General features: G+C 49.8%; 1 protein-coding gene across 3 annotated transcripts in view; it reads left to right on the top strand.

The window, feature by feature from the left end:
- LDLRAD4 (low density lipoprotein receptor class A domain containing 4) overlaps window positions 1–15,642 on the top strand; it is a 273,594-nt gene extending 257,952 nt beyond the window's left edge. Inside the window, exons 1-4 of one of the 3 annotated variants that reach the window (XM_084281974.1) lie at window positions 3,444–3,551; window positions 6,732–6,886; window positions 13,685–13,738; window positions 14,964–15,642. In XM_084281974.1, coding sequence (XP_084138100.1) covers window positions 6,782–6,886; window positions 13,685–13,738; window positions 14,964–15,506 — 702 coding nt within the window. In that variant the 5' untranslated portion in view covers window positions 3,444–3,551; window positions 6,732–6,781 and the 3' untranslated portion in view covers window positions 15,507–15,642. Of the gene's footprint in view, window positions 1–3,443; window positions 3,552–3,659; window positions 4,058–6,731; window positions 6,887–13,684; window positions 13,739–14,963 lie in introns of those variants that run through there. The other 2 variants (XM_084281973.1, XM_084281972.1) reach the window with 2 other exon arrangements.
- The last annotated feature ends 2,024 nt before the right edge of the window (window positions 15,643–17,666 follow it).

The raw sequence follows: 17,666 nt of genomic DNA, 5'->3' as shown, positions 1-17,666 counted from the left end.
CAAAAGCTGTGAAATATGATCAAAATGAAGGACCGAAGGGGTTGCGGTGTTTTCAACATGGCTGATTTGGTTCCCAAGATTTTAATAGAGCTAACTGGAGGACTGAGGTAGTCAATGATTAAAAGAAGTGGAAGTCGCTGTATAGCAGTGTTCAATATAATGGATACCTGCCTGGAAACCTGGTTCTCGGCCACCTGTTTTCTTTGTCCCTCGTAGGGCTGTTTCCATGGTCTGAGCAGCCTGCGCTGCTCATCAGCCCCGTGCCCAGAGTTTCCCATTCCTTGTGCGTCAGGAAATGCTAGGAAATCCCGTACCTGTTTTCCAGCAGTGGCATGGGAGCATCAAAGGTATCAGCAGCGCAGTCTCCCGGCTAAACGGGGCCAGGGTGTGATCAGCACGGCAGCGTTTAACCCTGCCGGAGGAGACGGCTGTAAATTACCTGTGCGAGGACGGGTAGACCTGCAGTGGGGATAGCTCACGAGTAGATGGTGTCACTCGCCAGTGTAAACAAAGCGAGGATAGTCAGGGCTGAAATGTGACTGCTTTTCAAACAGCATGTTATAATTCTGTGTCCCGGACTGAACCCTGTGTCCGGCACAGGAAAACAACCTAGCGGATGCGTGGCCAGCACATGGAGCATGTGGGCTGTGTGGCTAGCTGTGCATCAAGGACTGCTGGGTTTTTCTAGGAAACAAGATTTGGAGGCAGGTCTTTAGCTGAGGATTGCAAAGGGTGATTAAAAAAAAAAAAAAAGAAAAGAAAAAAAAGAAAATAGAAATCAGTTTCACAATCTTTCCTATTAAAGAACGGCTTTAACAGCAAGTTAATTTAGAGGCCTTCAACACTGTCCTCTTCTGCGTTAAATCCCTCCCAAAACTTGCTTTTTTTCGCTTGTCTCACTAATCTCCAGGCTGCTCCCATCTGTTTGGTTCCTTGCACCTCATCACAATAAACACAGCGACATAATGTATCTGGATGTGCATGTGCGGGCACGCGAGTTACCTGAATTCACCGCAAATGGGAAAGGCACTTTTACTTTTCCTGGTGTGGTGTCATTCCTCAGAAACTTTTTCCGACAAACTGAACCTATAGGCGCCAGATTTAACCAGAAAGGTGGAAGTTTACCCCAGGAGGTGGCAGCTTGAGAGGTGGGGGCACGGGAAGTCATCGTGCACGTCTGCGGTTGCTTGAAGCCAGCCCAGGCGCAGGCCCCCACCAGAAAGGCTCTCCTGGTCTCCCGCTCTGTCCCACCACCAACATTTCCCACCTCCTTTTTTATGATCACTCACCCAGCGAGCAGCAAGCCATTCGGTTTCAGATCGGATCGGATCTGTGGCCAGCCCCACAGCACCCAGATTCCCCAGGCGAGCGACACCCACACAGGCTAGCAGCGGGCAGGGGGAAGCAGCCCTGTATTTTCCAGTTTCAAAGCCGTGTTTTTTCTCTTACTCTTCACCAGCTTCGTACCTTTTGGTATAGTTGTTAATGTCTGCGGAGTAGCAGAGGAAGGAAAAAAAAAAAAAGGGTAAATAGTGTAAATGGAAAAGTCATGTTGAGAAACGGTGTCTGCCCAGTTTTGGTCACTGAAGATTGTGTTTTCTTCTGTTTCACAGATTACCATCTCTGCTATTAGTAAAATAAAAAAGCAGGTCTGGGTCCTGTGGCTTCCAGAATGATTTTTTTTTTTTTGTTTCCGCAGTCAAGACTGAGGAGATAGGAGGCAGAACAGCAATTACAGGCTTGATAAAATTTCACCTAAAACTTACCCAGTTTAACCAGCCCTCGGCTTTATCATTAATATGCCAGGCTTGTAATGGTTTGTGGAGGAGCGCCACAGCCGGCTTGGGGAGCTTCAGCCCTTTCTTCCTCCAGCGCGGCCGTGCTGGTTTGAGGTCGGGGTGACACCTCAGCGATAAGGCAGGCAATCCGAGAAGGAGGCAGGTCCCCGTGGGCCTGCTTTGATGGGATATCTGGCACTTGTTGCCCCGTTGTTCAGCTTCTACAGGGCTTGAAACGTGAAACCTGACGATAAATTCTTCACAAATAGGTCAGGAGCCAACCATTGCTCTGAGGATGCTTGGCGCTTGCCTCGCCTATGGACACAGCAGTCTGCAGCCAGTTTTCAGTCACTCTGCCTGCACCGGTGCAACAATATCTTACTGAACAAATGTTGGCCCTTCAAGAACTGAGAAGACTGTGAGCCAGCAGTGTGCTCAGGTGGCCAAGAAGGCCGACAGCATCCTGGCTTGCATAAGAAGCAGTGTGGCCAGAAGGGCTAGGGAAGTGATTGTCCCCCTGTACTCGGCTCTGGTGAGGCCGCACCTCAAGTACTGTGTTCAGTTTTGGGCCCCTCACTACAAGAAGGACATGGAGGTGCTTGAGCGGGTGCAGAGAAGGGCGACGAAGCTGGTGAGGGGCCTGGAGAACAAGTCCTACGAGGAGTGGCTGAGGGAGCTGGGCTTGTTCAGCCTGGAGAAGAGGAGGCTCAAGGGCGACCTTATCGCTCTCTATGGGTACCTCAAGGGAGGCTGTAGCGAGGTGGGGGTTGGCCTGTTCTCCCACGTGCCTGGTGACAGGACGAGGGGGAATGGGCTTAAGTTGCGCCAGGGGAGTTTTAGGTTGGATGTTAGGAAGAACTTCTTTACTGGAAGGGTTGTGAGGCACTGGAACAGGCTGCCCAGGGAAGTGGTGGAGTCACCATCCCTGGAAGTCTTCAAAAGACGTTTAGATGTAGAGCTTAGGGATATGGTTTAGTGGGGACTGTTAGCGTTAGGTCAGAGGTTGGACTCGATGATCTTGAGGTCTCTTCCAACCTAGAAATTCTGTGATTCTGTGATCTAAGTGGGATCACTTCTCTGAGGCCCTCTCCCCTCCTGGCTTTTGCTCCTTGACTTTGAGTCAAGGGCTTGGTCTGCAGATGTGAGGCGTGGGGGGAGCAGTGGCTATCGCCCCATGGTCAGAGCGTTTGCTGGGGGTTTGGCCATCTCCCATGATCCAGGGAAATAAGGAGGACCTCGGAGGAAGGCTTGGCCCCGCTGGTTAAGCAGGTATGGGAGGAAAGGAGGGCGCTGGGTGATCACTGGGCTTGCTACGGGGAGAAAATTAACCAGAAAAAGCGGCTCCGTGGCCGGGACGGGGCAGGCAGAGGGCTTTAAAGGGCAGGCAGCCTCCGGGAGTTGTGCCAAGGACGCGCAGGAAACGGGAGCCCAAAACCTGTGGCAATTTTCATTTCCCCTCCCCCTCTATTTTTTATTTTTATTTTTTAATTTCCTTGGCCGGGGGGGGGGGGGGAGGCGGCCTCCATTTTGGGGCGAGCGGCGGCGGCGGCAGCCGCCCCGCCTCCCGCCCTGCTCCCCGCGGGCTCCCCCAGGCGAGCGGCGCCGGGTCCGGCGGCAGGGCGGGGGCGGGAGGAGGAGGAGGAGGAGGAGGGAGCGGAGCTGGCGGGAGGAGGAAGAGGAGGAGGAGGAGGAGGAGGAGGAGGAGGAGGAAGGCGAGGAGGCTCCGCCGGGCGGCCGCCGGGCTTAAAGAGCGGCGCGGTGCGGTGCGGTGCGGTAAGCTGCCCGCTCTCGCTGCCCGCGGGTCTGGCGTGGGGGCGGCGGGCTGGGGCTGGGGCTGGGGCTGGGGCTGGGGCTGGGGCTGTGTGTGCGGGTGGGGGCGGCCATGGCGGGCTGGCTTTTCTCTCCCCGCCGCTCCTAATTCTTATTTTTCCTCTCCCCGATCACCCCCGCGGGGACCCAGCCCCGCTCGCCAGGTTAGGCTCGACCCGAGGGCAGCGGGGACTACCACCCCCCCCCCCCCCCCCCCATACCCTATACCCCCGCACCCCATCAGCTCCCCGCCGCCCCATGGCAGCCGGCGGCCGGTAACGGGGGGCCGGGCCCCGCCGCTGCCTTGTGCCCTGTGCCCTGTGCCGGGCTGGGCTGAGGCACGGAGCGGCCCCCGCATGGAGCCCGGGGCGGGCGGGTGATGCGGGGCCCGGCCGGCAGCATGGCCGCCCAGCGGCTTAACGGCACGGCGGGGAAGGACGCCCGGCTGAGGGAGCTGGTGGCGGACGGAGGTACCCCCGGGCGTGCTAAGGGGTTTTTTGGGGGGGGTTTTGGGGGAGAAGAGACCCCCCCGGGGCTCGCCGTGGGGCAGGAGGGGTCGGGGGGTGCCGGGGAGGGGGTGCGGGGGGCGGTGCGGGACTCCTGGCACAGGGGGGTTGGTGGGGGACGGAGCCGTGAGTGCCCTGACAGGGCAATTCCCCTGCTTGCTTTTTTTCCCTTTTGAAGGCGTTTTTGTGAACTCTGCCTTTTTTTTTTTTTTCGTGCCCTGTGAGGAAAAATCCCCCCCTCCCCACACACACACACACACAGAAAAGAAACCCAGCGTAAGTGCCACAGCCCACACACAGCGGGAGGTGAAACCGCCTGGCACCCCAAGCCTCTCCCCCAGCTTTATTGGTGGAAAAAGACCTTATTAGGAAAAAAATATACGTTTCTGGGAGGTAGTGCCAGGGCTGTGAGGGCTGTTACACACCCCACACGTGTGGCAGGGGGGCGAGGGACCCAAGTGACTGAGTGCCCTGAGCGGTGCCAGCAAACAGAGCTGTCTCCTGCCCGCCTCTCTTTGCTCCTTCTCCTCTCCTCACCATAACCCAGCTGGAGGAAGAAGAGGGTGAGCGCCGTCCTCCCCTCCTCCCGGACGTCAGCAGGATGCTTGGTTGCGTTTCCGTGCTGGCGGGGCAGCGCTGAACTTGGAAAATCCTCCTGCGACTCCAGCACACGGCCGAGGTTTAGCCCAGCGTCCCCAGAGATTCCTCCCCTCGCCGAAGGGAAACGCGGACGGCCCTGAGCCCCGATTTCCAAAGGAGAGGTGCTGTCCCCCGCCGCCGAAATGCTGGGAGCTCGATAAATTTAGAAGACTCTGCCCTTGGCAGATGCAGAAGCAGCGTGTCAGTCCAGTGATCTTTGCATTCTAGGAAAGCCTAAATCAACATTGCTCGCTTCACGTGTTGCCCTTTAGCAGCAGTCCCTCAACTTCCAGTCCGAAGGATTGCGTTGGACCCAAGCGGGGAATAAAAGGGTTTGGGGTACAGAAGCCCTTTGGTGCTCGGTAGCCGGAGAAGCTGAATTGCAGCGGTTGTCGGCAGTGGCAAGCCTGTATTCTGCGCTTTTGAGCCAGGAAAAAATGATTTTGTAGTTCAACGCTATTTTGGGGGGTTGGTTTTAATTGATTTCCGTGCTTCCTGCCTTTGGATCTCTTGGCGGTGACACCTCTGGTGACTCAGGAAAAAAAGTGGCCATTGCTGATGTGGGGCATTGATGATGGCAAAAGCAGAGCAAAGTGCTGACTAAGGGAACATCTGTAAGTGGTGGTGGTGGTCACGCTGTTTGCAAGGAGCCCGAGAATAAGGAAACCGCCTTGGGGTTTCCCTCAGCTCCGCCACAGGTGGTTTTGCGTTTTGTGCGTGAAGGACGTTTTTCTAGCTCGGCTTCACAGTGGTGTTTGCGTAAGCTTCGGCTACTGGTATTGCACAGGAGGGTGAGGATGACTACAAATGAAAGAGATATGATAAGAGAGAACAGGCTTGTTTCTCTGTTTGCTTTGGCTTTATTATTCTTTTTTTTTCTGGTATCTTTCTTTTCTCGTTGGCCTTTTGAAGCAGGAATTTGATAGCGATTCCCCCAGATTCACGTTTTGGTGCCCAAAAGCAGGGTCGTTTTTGCCAAGCGCTGAGAACTGAGTAACTCTCCTGCTGCTTTGCTTCCTACCTGCGTGACAACCGGGGACCTCCTCCCGGTGACTGGAGTTGTCTCTCAAGATGAGAGCATCCCCAGCGAGCAGCGAGCGCAGTTTCCATAGAAATACCTACGACTGTGTAACTTCCAAAGGGCAATTTCTTCCCTTACATTGCTCATCCGTGCTGCTCCGGGAGAGCTGGAAGGGTGCAAGAGTGGCTGCGAGAGACTCATTTCTAAATATACTCAGTATTTGTGCAGAGGTGGGACTTTTGATAAGGTGATGGGCTCTGACGGCGCTCATTGTAATCGTATTTTGTGTGACAGCCAAGACCCTGGTTTCTTTTTAGCCATGGTGGAACACGTCTTGGTTTTGAGTACCAGAACTCTTTTTTTAGCCGTTTAGCTGAATGGGAGTGTCCTGGAAAAGTTAATTTTACTCTAGTTGGAGAGAAGTAAGTAATTAAAGAAGGCACTTGGTGTAGATCCAAAAGGAGAAAAAGGCTGTTTGCAGCTTGACTTAGGTCTTCACACGATTTAGCTGATAAAAATGAAGAAAAGTTTCCCTCCTGTAGTCTTCCTGATTTTTTTGTTTTGTTGTTTGAGTCCAGCAGCAGAATAGCAATCGCTGGATCACTAGGTACAGCGTCCCGAGTCCTCTCTGCAGGACTTCTGGCCTCTATTGGTGTCGCAGGTGGCTCTTAAAATAAGTTTTCTTTGTTACCCAACGGAATTGTTCATGCTGAAGAATTTATTCCTGTAAAGGAAGCTGCGAAGGATCACCAAGAAGTTTCTCAACTTAGACCTGAGCTGTGGCCACTCATACTGATTGACTAGCAATGCCAAAGAGTGAAACATTTCATACTTTTTAGGACGTCATTTTCTTTGCAAAACTTTGCAAAGCGGACAGCATCAGTTCTGATGAAATACCGAGTGTTTTGGGGCTGTTCTTTGATGAATTACATTCTGTCTGTGACTGACTTTTTTTTTCTTTCTTTTTCTTTGTTTTAGCTGAACTGGAGTTTGTTCAGATCATCATCATAATTGTGGTTATAACTGTTATGGTGGTAGTGATCATCTGCTTGTTGAACCATTACAAACTCTCGACACGCTCTTTCATCAACCGGCAGAGCCAGAGCAGAAGACAGGAAGAAACTCTGCAGACGGTGAGTACGAACGAACCCTTCCACCAAATCCCTTGTCCTCATGTTGTACTTGTCTGCATCCAAGCCTGCAGAGAAGCTCTGATAGCACAACTCTTGGAAAAACTTCCAGTGTTAGTTTCAGTTCTTCCTAGAGTTAGCTCTGTTGCTGCCCTTGGATTTGTCAGTGGCAAAAAAATGAGAATGGAAATTTAAAATTGACTGCCTTTGAGTATTCTTAGACCCTGCTATGCCCTACGTAGCGTGTTTCATCGTGTGTTTGGGAGTTCAGGTGTGGCGTCCTGTTAGCTGCTGCTGCTGTGATGTGAGGGGGAATGGAAGGAGTAAATGGAGATCACCTGGGGTATGAAGAACTGACATTTATGTTGTGACTTTTTAGATATTTACTAATATCTTGGAGTTTTACCGCTATTACTGCTTTGTGAAGCTGTAGTGACAGTTTGCTGGATCCAAAACACTAGAGCAGTAGCTGCCCAGGAGAACGTCGTGTTTATGTTTCATTCAAGCAGCAAGAAAATACGAGGAAAGTGATCCTTCTCAGGGGCCTGGAGTGGCCAAGATTTGTTAGAGAGCCAGAGGCTGAAGGCTGAATCTCCATCCAGCTTTTCCAAGGCTGTCCCAAGTCGACCCAGCAGTAAAGGGGCTCATGACTTGCCTCGGGAGCCAGAAGTTTGCTGGGTGGGATGTGCTGGGTGCAGCTTTGTCTCACCCTTCTTTCCATCCTGGTTGTGTGTTTCAAGCTCCTTCTTTGTGCTCCGTATCACAGGGGTGTGATGAGGTGCTTCAGGGAGCTAATCTGGCTGAAAACCAGTTGCTTTTTAACACGTTTTTGCTGAGGTGACTCTTAACTTTGGAGGCTGTGCAGGAAAGAGAGGAGGCGGCCCTGGTGTCCATCGTCCTGATAACTAGGAGCTCTAACTTAGTTACAGATGAAACTACAGCTTGCAAAACCGTAACCTTGTGGACTTCTGGGCTGGAAAAACTGCCTAGATTAATTTGAGAGGGTTTTTTTGAAATGGACACACTAATTTAAGAACCACGCTTCTGTCTGAAAAGTGTTAACTATAATTGCTACGAGGAGCTCAAATGACATGATTTGAGATAAAGGCAACACATTTTCATCTTCACAAATCTTTTAAAATGGCAGCGAGCTGTCAAATGCATGAAGAAACCCATTATTTCCTGCGCATGGTTCGTTAGTATCGTCTGTTATTAGAGCGAGTGGCGCCTTCTCTCTTGGAAGCCAGGGAGGAAATACCATCTTCCTGCAAATAAGGACGTCGGATTTGACACTGGGGACTCGGGAGCCCCGCTGTAGTATCCAAAACTGCTCTTAAATCATTTTTAAAACACTGACCCAGTTTCGGTTTGATGGCACCCTTGTAAGTACCGATAATCGTAGTCAAGTGAGGGCTTCGTAGGAATTGGTAATTGGTTGGCAAGAAGTGGTTACTAATTCTTCCGAAAACTGTCTGGTGTGGGTTTGTCATCGCTGTTACTCATCTTGGTTTCTGATAAACCGAAGCCATTCTTAATAAAAGGTCAGATGCGTGGGGCAGAGCCCTGTGGCAGTCTCTGAGGTCAGACATCGACTGTTTTTGAATTTTCCTTTGTCTTAAGCATCAGAAGGAAATGCTGGTGGAAACCAGCCGTGCTCTGTTTGCAGCACAAGCCGTAGAAGCAGCGCGCAGGGCGTGAGGAGCAGGGAACGGACGTGGGTTTTTTGGTGATGTGAAACTGGAAATGACCAGTCCCGTCTCGCTGTCCCAAGCGGAGTGGATTGCAGAAGGTGAACAGGCAGCGCGTGCTGCGAGGCGCAGGGTGGGTTGTGCCTTGTGAAATGCATCTGCCTTTTAACCAGGCAGGCTCGGTCTGTGTGCCAGTGCTGATGGGAAGTGGGTTTTCTTCCAAGGGAACAGGCTTCTTGTGGTGTACAGGCTCTGAAAATGGATTTAAATGTGCATTAACCACTAATGCGTAGAGGGAATGTCGTTCTGACTCAGGCCTTTTGTCAGCAGAGAAACAGTGAGCGAAAACAGGGGAAGTTCAGCAGTATTTTGTAAACCAAACCAGTAAATGAACTGGCTGGTTCCTGCAGGGAACTGTGAAGAGGAACCACCCCCACCTGACTGAGGTTGCAGAGGTGTAGCCAGAGACAGGATCTGTCCTTTCTTACTCAGATGGGCTTTTTTTTTGTTTTTGTTTTGTTTCTGTCCCCCTCCATGCCTGTGCTACGTTCAGCTCTGTGCCTTTTCCTCAGGCCTGTCCTGTTTCTGGATGAGGGTGCCCTCCAACAGCTGAGCTGCAGCTGCCCTGAAGAGGCCAGCTCACCGACTGCCAATCTCACTTATTGTGCTTCTTTTTATAAGAAGTAGAATATTAAATATTTATTTACAGCCTCGCACCTGTAAAACTTGTGGGGTCAGGCCTCTGAAATAACGAAATGCAATGTGTGCTTACGTGCTTGTGTGTTTCTTCTTCATCTGGCTGAATTTTTATTTTTTTATTTATTTTTTTTAAAAAAAAGGCCTAGAGGTTGAAATTCTCATTGTCCAGAAATCAGAGTATTAAAAGAAGAGGAAATATCACCAGAATCCCAAGTGTGAGCAACACTTGAAGGGCAGAAAAGATTTTCTGACCCCAGAAAATCTGCGAGTTGGTCTTCAACCAATTCATGCTGTTGCATCCTTGTTCTGTAACCGTGCTTTTCTGCGTGCCCATCAGTTCCAGTCTAAATTCCTGTTTTTTCTTTTCTGTTTTCCCTTCCTTTTTATCCCTTCTGGGGTCTTTATTACCATGATTAGTGTGCTGAGGCCTTAAACACTGAGGGCACAGAAATACTGGGTTTTCCTGTCGTGGTGCTGCTGAGGATGCTGCTTCACCTCCCAGGGCGAGCCCCCCGCCTCCTGGTGTGGCTCTTAAAACATACAAACCCTTAAAACACACAGCGTGCGTTTGGCAGAGTTTCACCACGGGTGTAATACCAGCAGAAATTCAGGTCTGGGGGAGACAGCATCTAGGAGGCCTGCAGGTAGGGCTAGAAGCGAGGAGCGCCGGCTCCTGATGGCTACTGACTCGTTGTGGCACCTTTGGGCAGCTTGCTTCATCTCCAAATCAAGGAGGATGCATAATAACGTGTATTTCCTTCGCTGCCATGAAATGAAGATTACTTCGCGTGGCAAAGTGCTGTGGGGTTGGGGAAATAAAGACTTCAAAGCAGCAAGTAACAGAAATAACCGCTGGAAGTGTCAGGAGGCAGAGTAAGAGTGAGAGTTCTGACTCCGTAATTACCTCTCTTGAACTTCTTGTTGGTGCTGTGTCATTTATTCTGCAAGGTGCTGTAACCTTTCCTGCCCTTGGGGGGAAAAAAAAAACAAACTTATAAAGGAAGGAGAGGCTTTGTTCGTGTCGTTCTGCTAGGGACAAGGCAGTAGTTTCGCCCCCCTCATGTCTGGGAGGGAAAGCGTTGTGAGCTGCAGAGCTGGGATGCTCTGCATCAACTGAGAACGGGCAGGGCAGGGAGGAACGGGCCCGTGGGTGTTCCTGGAGTAGGGCACTGATGAAATGTGCTGTAATATGTCACTGCCACCTAGGGCCAAAATCGGAAACTACACTGCCACTTGAAACACTTCGCCTACAAAAAAAAAAAAGAGAGAGGGGTATTATTTTATATATATAAGTGTAAAATTATGTACGTAAAATTTGAGTTTAGTTAGGGGGAAGAGAGTGACCCTCTTAATACCCATAATACCCATAAAAGCATTTCAGAGAGTGAAAACCTGACTTTTGTTTCCCAGGAAGTACCATTTCAGGCAGAGCTCTAGTTGTTAAAAACTAAAAAGTGGAAAAAAAAAAAACACAAAGCCACTCCTTAAGGGAGTCAGTAAATAAGCAAATTTGTGATTGTAGGGGTTGTTCTTGCTTCATTACAGTCTGAGGAGTTTTTTCTAACTGAGCATACATTCTTACCTGAAATGAGTCTTGAGTTGTGAAATCTTCCAGTAAGTTTCTTGCCTCCCATCTGTCGGTGTGCTGATGCTGAACCACGGAGGCTGGATGACAGCGCGTGCTCCAGGAAGCTCAGTGATTAAAAAGTGGCCTTGGGAAGCCGTCTTCCTAAACTGTTTGAATCTAGAGGCTGTAAATCTTGGTAAAACATAAATTAAGCAAGTTATCATGGGTTTATCCAGTCTCCTAAGTTCTAAACATTGACGTAAATGACCATTACCACGAGATAATTAAGTAATCGCCCAGCTGGATTTATTAAATGGCGCTGTTATTTCCAAACCTAATCACAACATTCGTTTCTGTACGTTGTCATGAAACCCAGGAGCAGCTAAGGGCAGCAAAAGACGTAGCTTCAGCCGTCAGACCTCACTTGCTCTGGCGTTATTTGTAGGAGCTGGGATTTACCACGAAGACTCGTAGCCTTGTTCATTCCAGGACCTAGCGATGCTAAAATTGGGCACAGCACAGGGAATGAACGCACGGGCTTTCCTCCGTGGCGCTTATAAATATTCAAGTTCACGCTTGCAGACTGGTAGTCTAAGAAGGAGCGAGTTGAAGGGGCTGAGGCTACCATGTACACGCAAGAAGCGGGTAGGTGATGTATGACCCCTGCAAGAAAACGTCCTGCCTGGTGTCGGGACGGGTGATTTTCCTCAGATGGAGACTTGAGGAAGGTAGATGGTAAACCTGCTGCAAAGGCCAGAATTGGCAAGATGGGCAGATGCTTGTTTGCATGCAATTCTCTTGTCCAGACAGAGGCCGCCTTATGGAGGGAGCGGGTGTACTTATAGAAGGCAAAGATCAGAAAACTTCTGTAGCATTTCAGAGCAGGATTCAGCAAAGTGCTTCAATGTCTTCAGTCTTTTATTGATTTCCCGGGTTTTCTCTTAGCTGTTGGACATGATAGTATGCATAAATGATTCTCCTGTTTTGTAGTACCCTTCAAATATATAAATAGAAACCCCACAGAACCATTCATAATTAAGCACTGGCATGGTTTTTGTTGTCTGCCCCCTTTCTGTCTTGGTCATCCCCCAGAAAACCTCCGGGAAGGTGGTAGCTGCAGGTGGGCTGTGGGACACACCGTCACAGGGGCTGTTGTTGCACATCCTTGCATCCTCAGCATCTCAGAGGTACACAGCACCTCCAGTCCCTGTCAGGCTGCTTCTGTTTCCAGGGCTGCTTCTTAGCTCTGGGCACCGAGGCACAGCCTGCAGGTCCTGCTCCCTCTCGGCGTGGGGAGCAGCTACACGCTGTCCTACAAGCCGTGGTTTGAAGGAACCTGCTGTGGGGCTGCATGGGAGGTGTAGTTCGTGGGCTGTTAACTGGGCACTTTAGCTCTGACTCACAGATTTTACTTCAGTACAACAAATTTGGAGCCTGCTTGGCCAGCCACTGATAACTTGGCTGTCTTCAATAGCGCAGATACAACCTCAGCTATTTCAGAATGAGGGCATCTGGGTGATGGAGAGGTGGAAAGGAAGGTGGACACTCATAATTTGAGCCACTACCGTTGCACAGATATCATTTCTGCAGTTGACAAAATCTTTTATAGCCACTGAAGCATACGAACCTACCCAGGATTTGTCCTTGATATCAGGCCTTTGTGAGTGGGGACACTTGCAAAAGGAAGTTGTAAATAATTGCGATTGTCAGCCTTCTATATCTGCTCTCTGAAGCTCCAAAAGAAAAGTGATTGACCAGCTTTGTTATTCGAAGCATTTCCCTTAACAGCTGAATCCTGTGGGAGATTCCTCTCAGAGCAGCTTTCCTCTGTGCTGGACTCTCCTGACAAGATCACAGACGGCTTTTGGTCTCTGAGAGCCGTGCTGAACATCGAGTTAGGTCTATTTTTACATCTGAAGTATGTTCAAAGATGCTGTGGTGAGAAAAAGCAGTACGGTAGGATTTGAGGGTAGGCTATACAGGGTAATGGTTTTGGGGGCAGCGTGCATTTTCTTTCCTGTTCCTGAAATTTCTTGTCTGTAACATCAGGAAACTTTGCTTAGCACCAAGACAATGCTCATGACCAGATAATTGATTTTTTTTTTTTTTTTCACTAAGACTGTAATTCTGTCCTTTATAGTCCCTCTGAGGTGCCCTTTTCAGCTTTGAAATTTTCCGATAAGATAAATGAATGGCAGTGGTTATTGTGACTCTAAAAATTAATTGAGGAGAAAAAAAAAAACCAACAATATACCTGAAGCTATTTTCCCATATTCACAATTTTTTCTTTGCCCTTTTATTCTGCCCCGGATGTTGGTATGGTATCAGAACGGACTTCTAGGGCATGAGGGAGAAAATGCTTTGGCCTGAGAAGGTGGCTGAAGGGGGGAACCAGTGGCTGAAACCTCAGCGCTTTCATTGCCGCAGGGATTTAGGCAACGGGCAGGTTTGACCAGGATTGTCCTGGGTTTAGAGTGAGCGTCACTTCACGACGTTGCAGACGTCAGGTTTTGTTGTGAACTGTTCTGACTCCTGCGTGTGACCTGGATCCTCGCCGCCGAGACGAGCCTCGTCCTACCTCCCTACAGCTGCCCGTGCTGACGTGGCCGCACCGCCGGCTGGGAGGTGACGGGTACCAGCTCGGCACCTTGCCGACACGCTGAGCTCGGCTGGGTGGGGGGCAGAGCTGCTGCCTGCTCTGCTTCTCGGAAGGAAGGAGTGGGGCCTGTCCAGGTGTGCATAACCAGTCATTAGAAGCTGACTGCTCGGGAGAGTTTTGGTGTCGAGTTAGGATTGTTGTGTCATCTGTTGATTTCTCTCATTTGTTGTTTTCTTCCTACATTCCAGGAAGGGTGCTTGTGGCCTTCAGAAAGCTCGGTGTCGCGCCAGGGTGCTTCAGAGGTAAAGTCAGATTTCTTACTGTCTTTGGCGATGTGCTTTCCTCCTTTTTGTTACGTATATTTGCCTCCCCTCAAGACTTACTCAGTAAATTACGCCTTTTCAGTGTAGATCAAGAGCCAGATTCATGTGGACAACTGAGTCTGTCTCAATTCCCATTCAGTAAACGTCTAAGATGTTTTCAATTAAAAGAGTGAAGTTCTAGCTACCTGAGGCTTTATCTCCATCAGCAGCTCCCTGTAGCACAGTAGCTGTTCACAGATAAGAGTTATGCATTGGCTCAGTAATTGGAGTTTTCCATGGAATTTGGTCAGCCTGTTGCTCTTCCCCCTGTATTTTTCCCAAATTTGCAGCAAATGCTCTGTTACCAGTGTTTCTGTCTTCTGGCTAGCCACAGACACTGTCACTTGTTGTCCTGAGTGGTGGCACAGCTCTCCTGTGTCAAACTGAATCTTCCTGGTAGCTGGCACTGCATGTGTGGGGTCAGGGAATGAAGACCCTGCGTGGACCCAGAAACGAAAAGAGCAACTGGATAGATCTGGGTCTGAGAAGCTGGTGTGTCTGTCCAGATTTGGAACAGATAGCTCCTCACAGAGTATCCCAAACTTCCTCTTGTAAATCCTGACCTTCTCCAGTGCTTAATGTGCCAGAGGCATTTTTTCCACACCCAGAGCCCCCTGGAGGTTGAGGTCTGGCTGAGAACTGAGGGGGTGGAGGACACCTGATCTGCTCGTGTGGTGAAGGCGTGAGATATGCTGGACCTCCACAAAATGCACTTAAAACTGAAATTCCTTGATGATGAAGGGGGTTACTTTAACTCAGAGTAGGAGGGGGAGGCTCGAGCTGCAGCTGAAGTTCAGCATTGGGGCATTTCATTTTCTCGGAACTAATTAATTGTGAAGATTAGAGAGAAAAATAACTTCAAGTGTTAACTCTGTACAACAGCAGGATTGTCTAATCTCTGCTCTGCGTGCTGTAATGTCAGAAGGAGCCGTGTAGGATCTCGGCCTTCCTTTGTGAAACCGCTCTCCAATATCTCGTGTTAGATCCTTCCTGCAACTCCTACCCCTTTTGTCACATGCACGCACGTGGGAGCACGCTATCTGCTGGATTCAACCTCTGAGCTAGGTGACAAAGAGCAGCATTTTCCATGTTACCACTTCTTCTGCAGTTGGGAGGACCCGCAGCGCTTTGCTCAGCCCCGTCTCTCTCTCTCTTCCCGTTGCAGATCATGTACGCTCCGAGGTCCAGGGACAGGTTCACCGCCCCATCCTTCATGCAGCGGGACCGTTTCAGTCGCTTCCAGCCCACGTACCCCTACATGCAGCACGAGATCGACCTCCCTCCGACCATTTCCCTCTCGGACGGGGAAGAGCCGCCGCCCTACCAGGGCCCGTGCACCCTGCAGCTCCGGGACCCAGAGCAGCAGATGGAGCTCAACCGGGAGTCCGTCAGGGCGCCGCCCAACCGAACCATTTTTGATAGCGACTTGATAGACATCTCGATGTACAATGGGGGCCCCTGCCCACCGAGCAGCAATTCGGGCATAAGTGCAACCAACTACAGCAGCAACGGAAGGATGGAAGGACCACCCCCGACGTACAGCGAGGTGATGGGGCACTACCCCGGCTCCTCTTTTTTCCATCACCAGCACAGCAACGCGCCTCCTCCCTCGCAGAGGGGGAGCAGACTTCAGTTTCAGCAGAACAATTCAGAGAGCACAATTGTCCCCAGCAAAGGCCAGGAGCGGAAAGCAGGGAACCTGGTCTGAGTCACTCGCCTGGGTGCGTTCGAACTGAAGACGAGAGAGATCCAAGCAGGGCGGCGGAGGAAGACCCCCGTGCTCCGGTGCACAATGTTGTTACATTTCACGTGGTACAACTTAGTAAAACCAAACGTGCAAACCAGTTCTTTGTTTCTGATTCCTTTCAGGGGAATTGCATGCAAAGCAGACCGAAAGAAATACAAACTTCCATTCAGTTTGTCTACGAGCAGTGTTTCAGGGGAGGGGGGGGATATATTATTTTTTTTTTAATAAACTATTTCAATTATTTAATTCTAAAAGGAAACTTAGCACAGAAATGAGGCTTGTGTAGCCTGTTTTATACTCACTGAATGGCAGAAAGAAGAAGAAGAAGGTTTTGCTAGATAAATGGGGGAAGAATTGGCCAGTTTGCTTTTTTTTTTCTCCCAGGGTGTGCATTTTTTTTTTTTTTTTAATATGAATCAAAATTCCTGTTTTGTGTGCCAAGGTATAAAGTTGAGAACTTAGATGAATGCAAGGAATTAATTTGTGTTGTGATAAATGTGTTTTAAAAAGTTGCACTATCTTAATGTTTTAAAAAAATATATATGAGGGAACTGTTTTATGTGAAGTTCTTCTATATGTTGTCTTTTCACCTGTGGAATAATGATTGAGCCCCAGAAGTGATCTGGAGGAGTTTGCCCCCCTCCCCCCGGCTTTGCTTAGAAAAAGGGGACAGGACTTAGCCTAACATCTCTTGACTTACCCAAATCGAGAAGTACAGGGACACTTCACTTGTTGTCTTTGCAATAATTTGCATTCACGTAACAGCGCGTCAACGAAAGTGTCTTGGAGACTTTTGGATGGAAGAAGGCAAATGTGACATCCCAGCGTTTTCCATCACTTAGGGTTTAGCTATTTTGCAGTTTAGACTCTTTGTTTCGTAAAAGGCAAAAACAAAAGCCCAGATGTGTTGATTTGTATCGGTTCTAACCAAGTGCTGCCGTTCTTTTCCTTTTCATAACGCAGTATCACCAGTACTCAAGGTTTTAGAGATTTTTTTGTCCTCACTGTAGCCTGAAGTGTATCTAGTCACATATCATGACATTATGCAATAAATTGTTTAAAAATGCAAGGTGGGTTTTCTCCCCTGCAATGCTGTTGAAATATGTGAGACTCTGTTGTGCTTTCCGCTCTCCGTTGCCATCTTCTAGATCCCGAAATTCAGGCCTGCAGATCCAGCCTGCTGACGTGGCGACGGCGGTGCTGCCTTCTGCAGCATCCCTGCCAGCGACGGATGGAGGGTGCCCACGTGTTGGCTAAGCGTCTGTAAGCCCTGGTGTTGTCGTGCCGGTCTTAAAAGCAGTCAGAAGATTTCTACCTGCTGGTGAAGCCGTGTGCGGGGTGCTTCTTTTCCCCTGGCTGGCTCGGTGTGGGAGCAAACGCGGCGCTGGCAGGCGGCTGAATGGTGATGGTGGCAGCACAAGCACATGAAAAAGCACAACTTGCACTTAAAATGCATTTCGGAAATGGACTTAAAAGTAAGAACCTGTAGAGTCTCTAGTTTGCATAGTTTCTAATATATATATATGTGTGTGTGTGTGTGTGCGTGCGTCGCAGACTCTTCACTTTAAGATCTCACCTTCCCTGCTCCCGAAGCCTTTGCTCGGTGGCCGGCAGCGGGCGGGAGCTGGCACCTGAAGGCTCTGGCACCTGAAGCGAGTCTTTGATCTATGCAGAGTTTTGATGCCAAAACAGAGCGCGTGTCTTTGTGTGTGTGTGTCTTACGGGCCTCGGCGTGGATCGTTTTCTTCGTGAGCTGGCTGGGTTTTGTGCTGGGTTAGAATTGGCCGAACTGTGAGCCTGGGTGTGCAGCCTCGCCTGTCGCCGTCGTTGTTCCTTGGTCCGAGTCGCCCCGGTGATGCAGAGTAACGCTGCCTCTTAGTTTAGTTGTTATTTCCTGGGAGAGGCTATGAAGGGACTCAGTTTTCCATGCTCAGCCCCACAGGACAGGTGTTCAGGAGACGACTGGGTGGCTGTCAGTCAGCTGGGGCTCTCGTCGCACCTAGTTCCTGGGAATAAAAGCTGTTCAATTAGGTTTTTTTTGCAGATAACCGATGAACATAATCCCTTAGGTAAATCAAGCGAACTTAGGAAATGTTAGCTTTGGTCTTCAGTGACTTTTGT

This window comes from Netta rufina (genome assembly GCF_964035555.1).
Source record: "Netta rufina genome assembly, chromosome: 2".
In the NCBI taxonomy this organism is placed as follows: domain Eukaryota; kingdom Metazoa; phylum Chordata; class Aves; order Anseriformes; family Anatidae; genus Netta; species Netta rufina.
The sequence above is the reverse complement of the archived record's forward strand: the minus strand, read 5'-3'. Positions and strand labels throughout refer to the sequence as shown.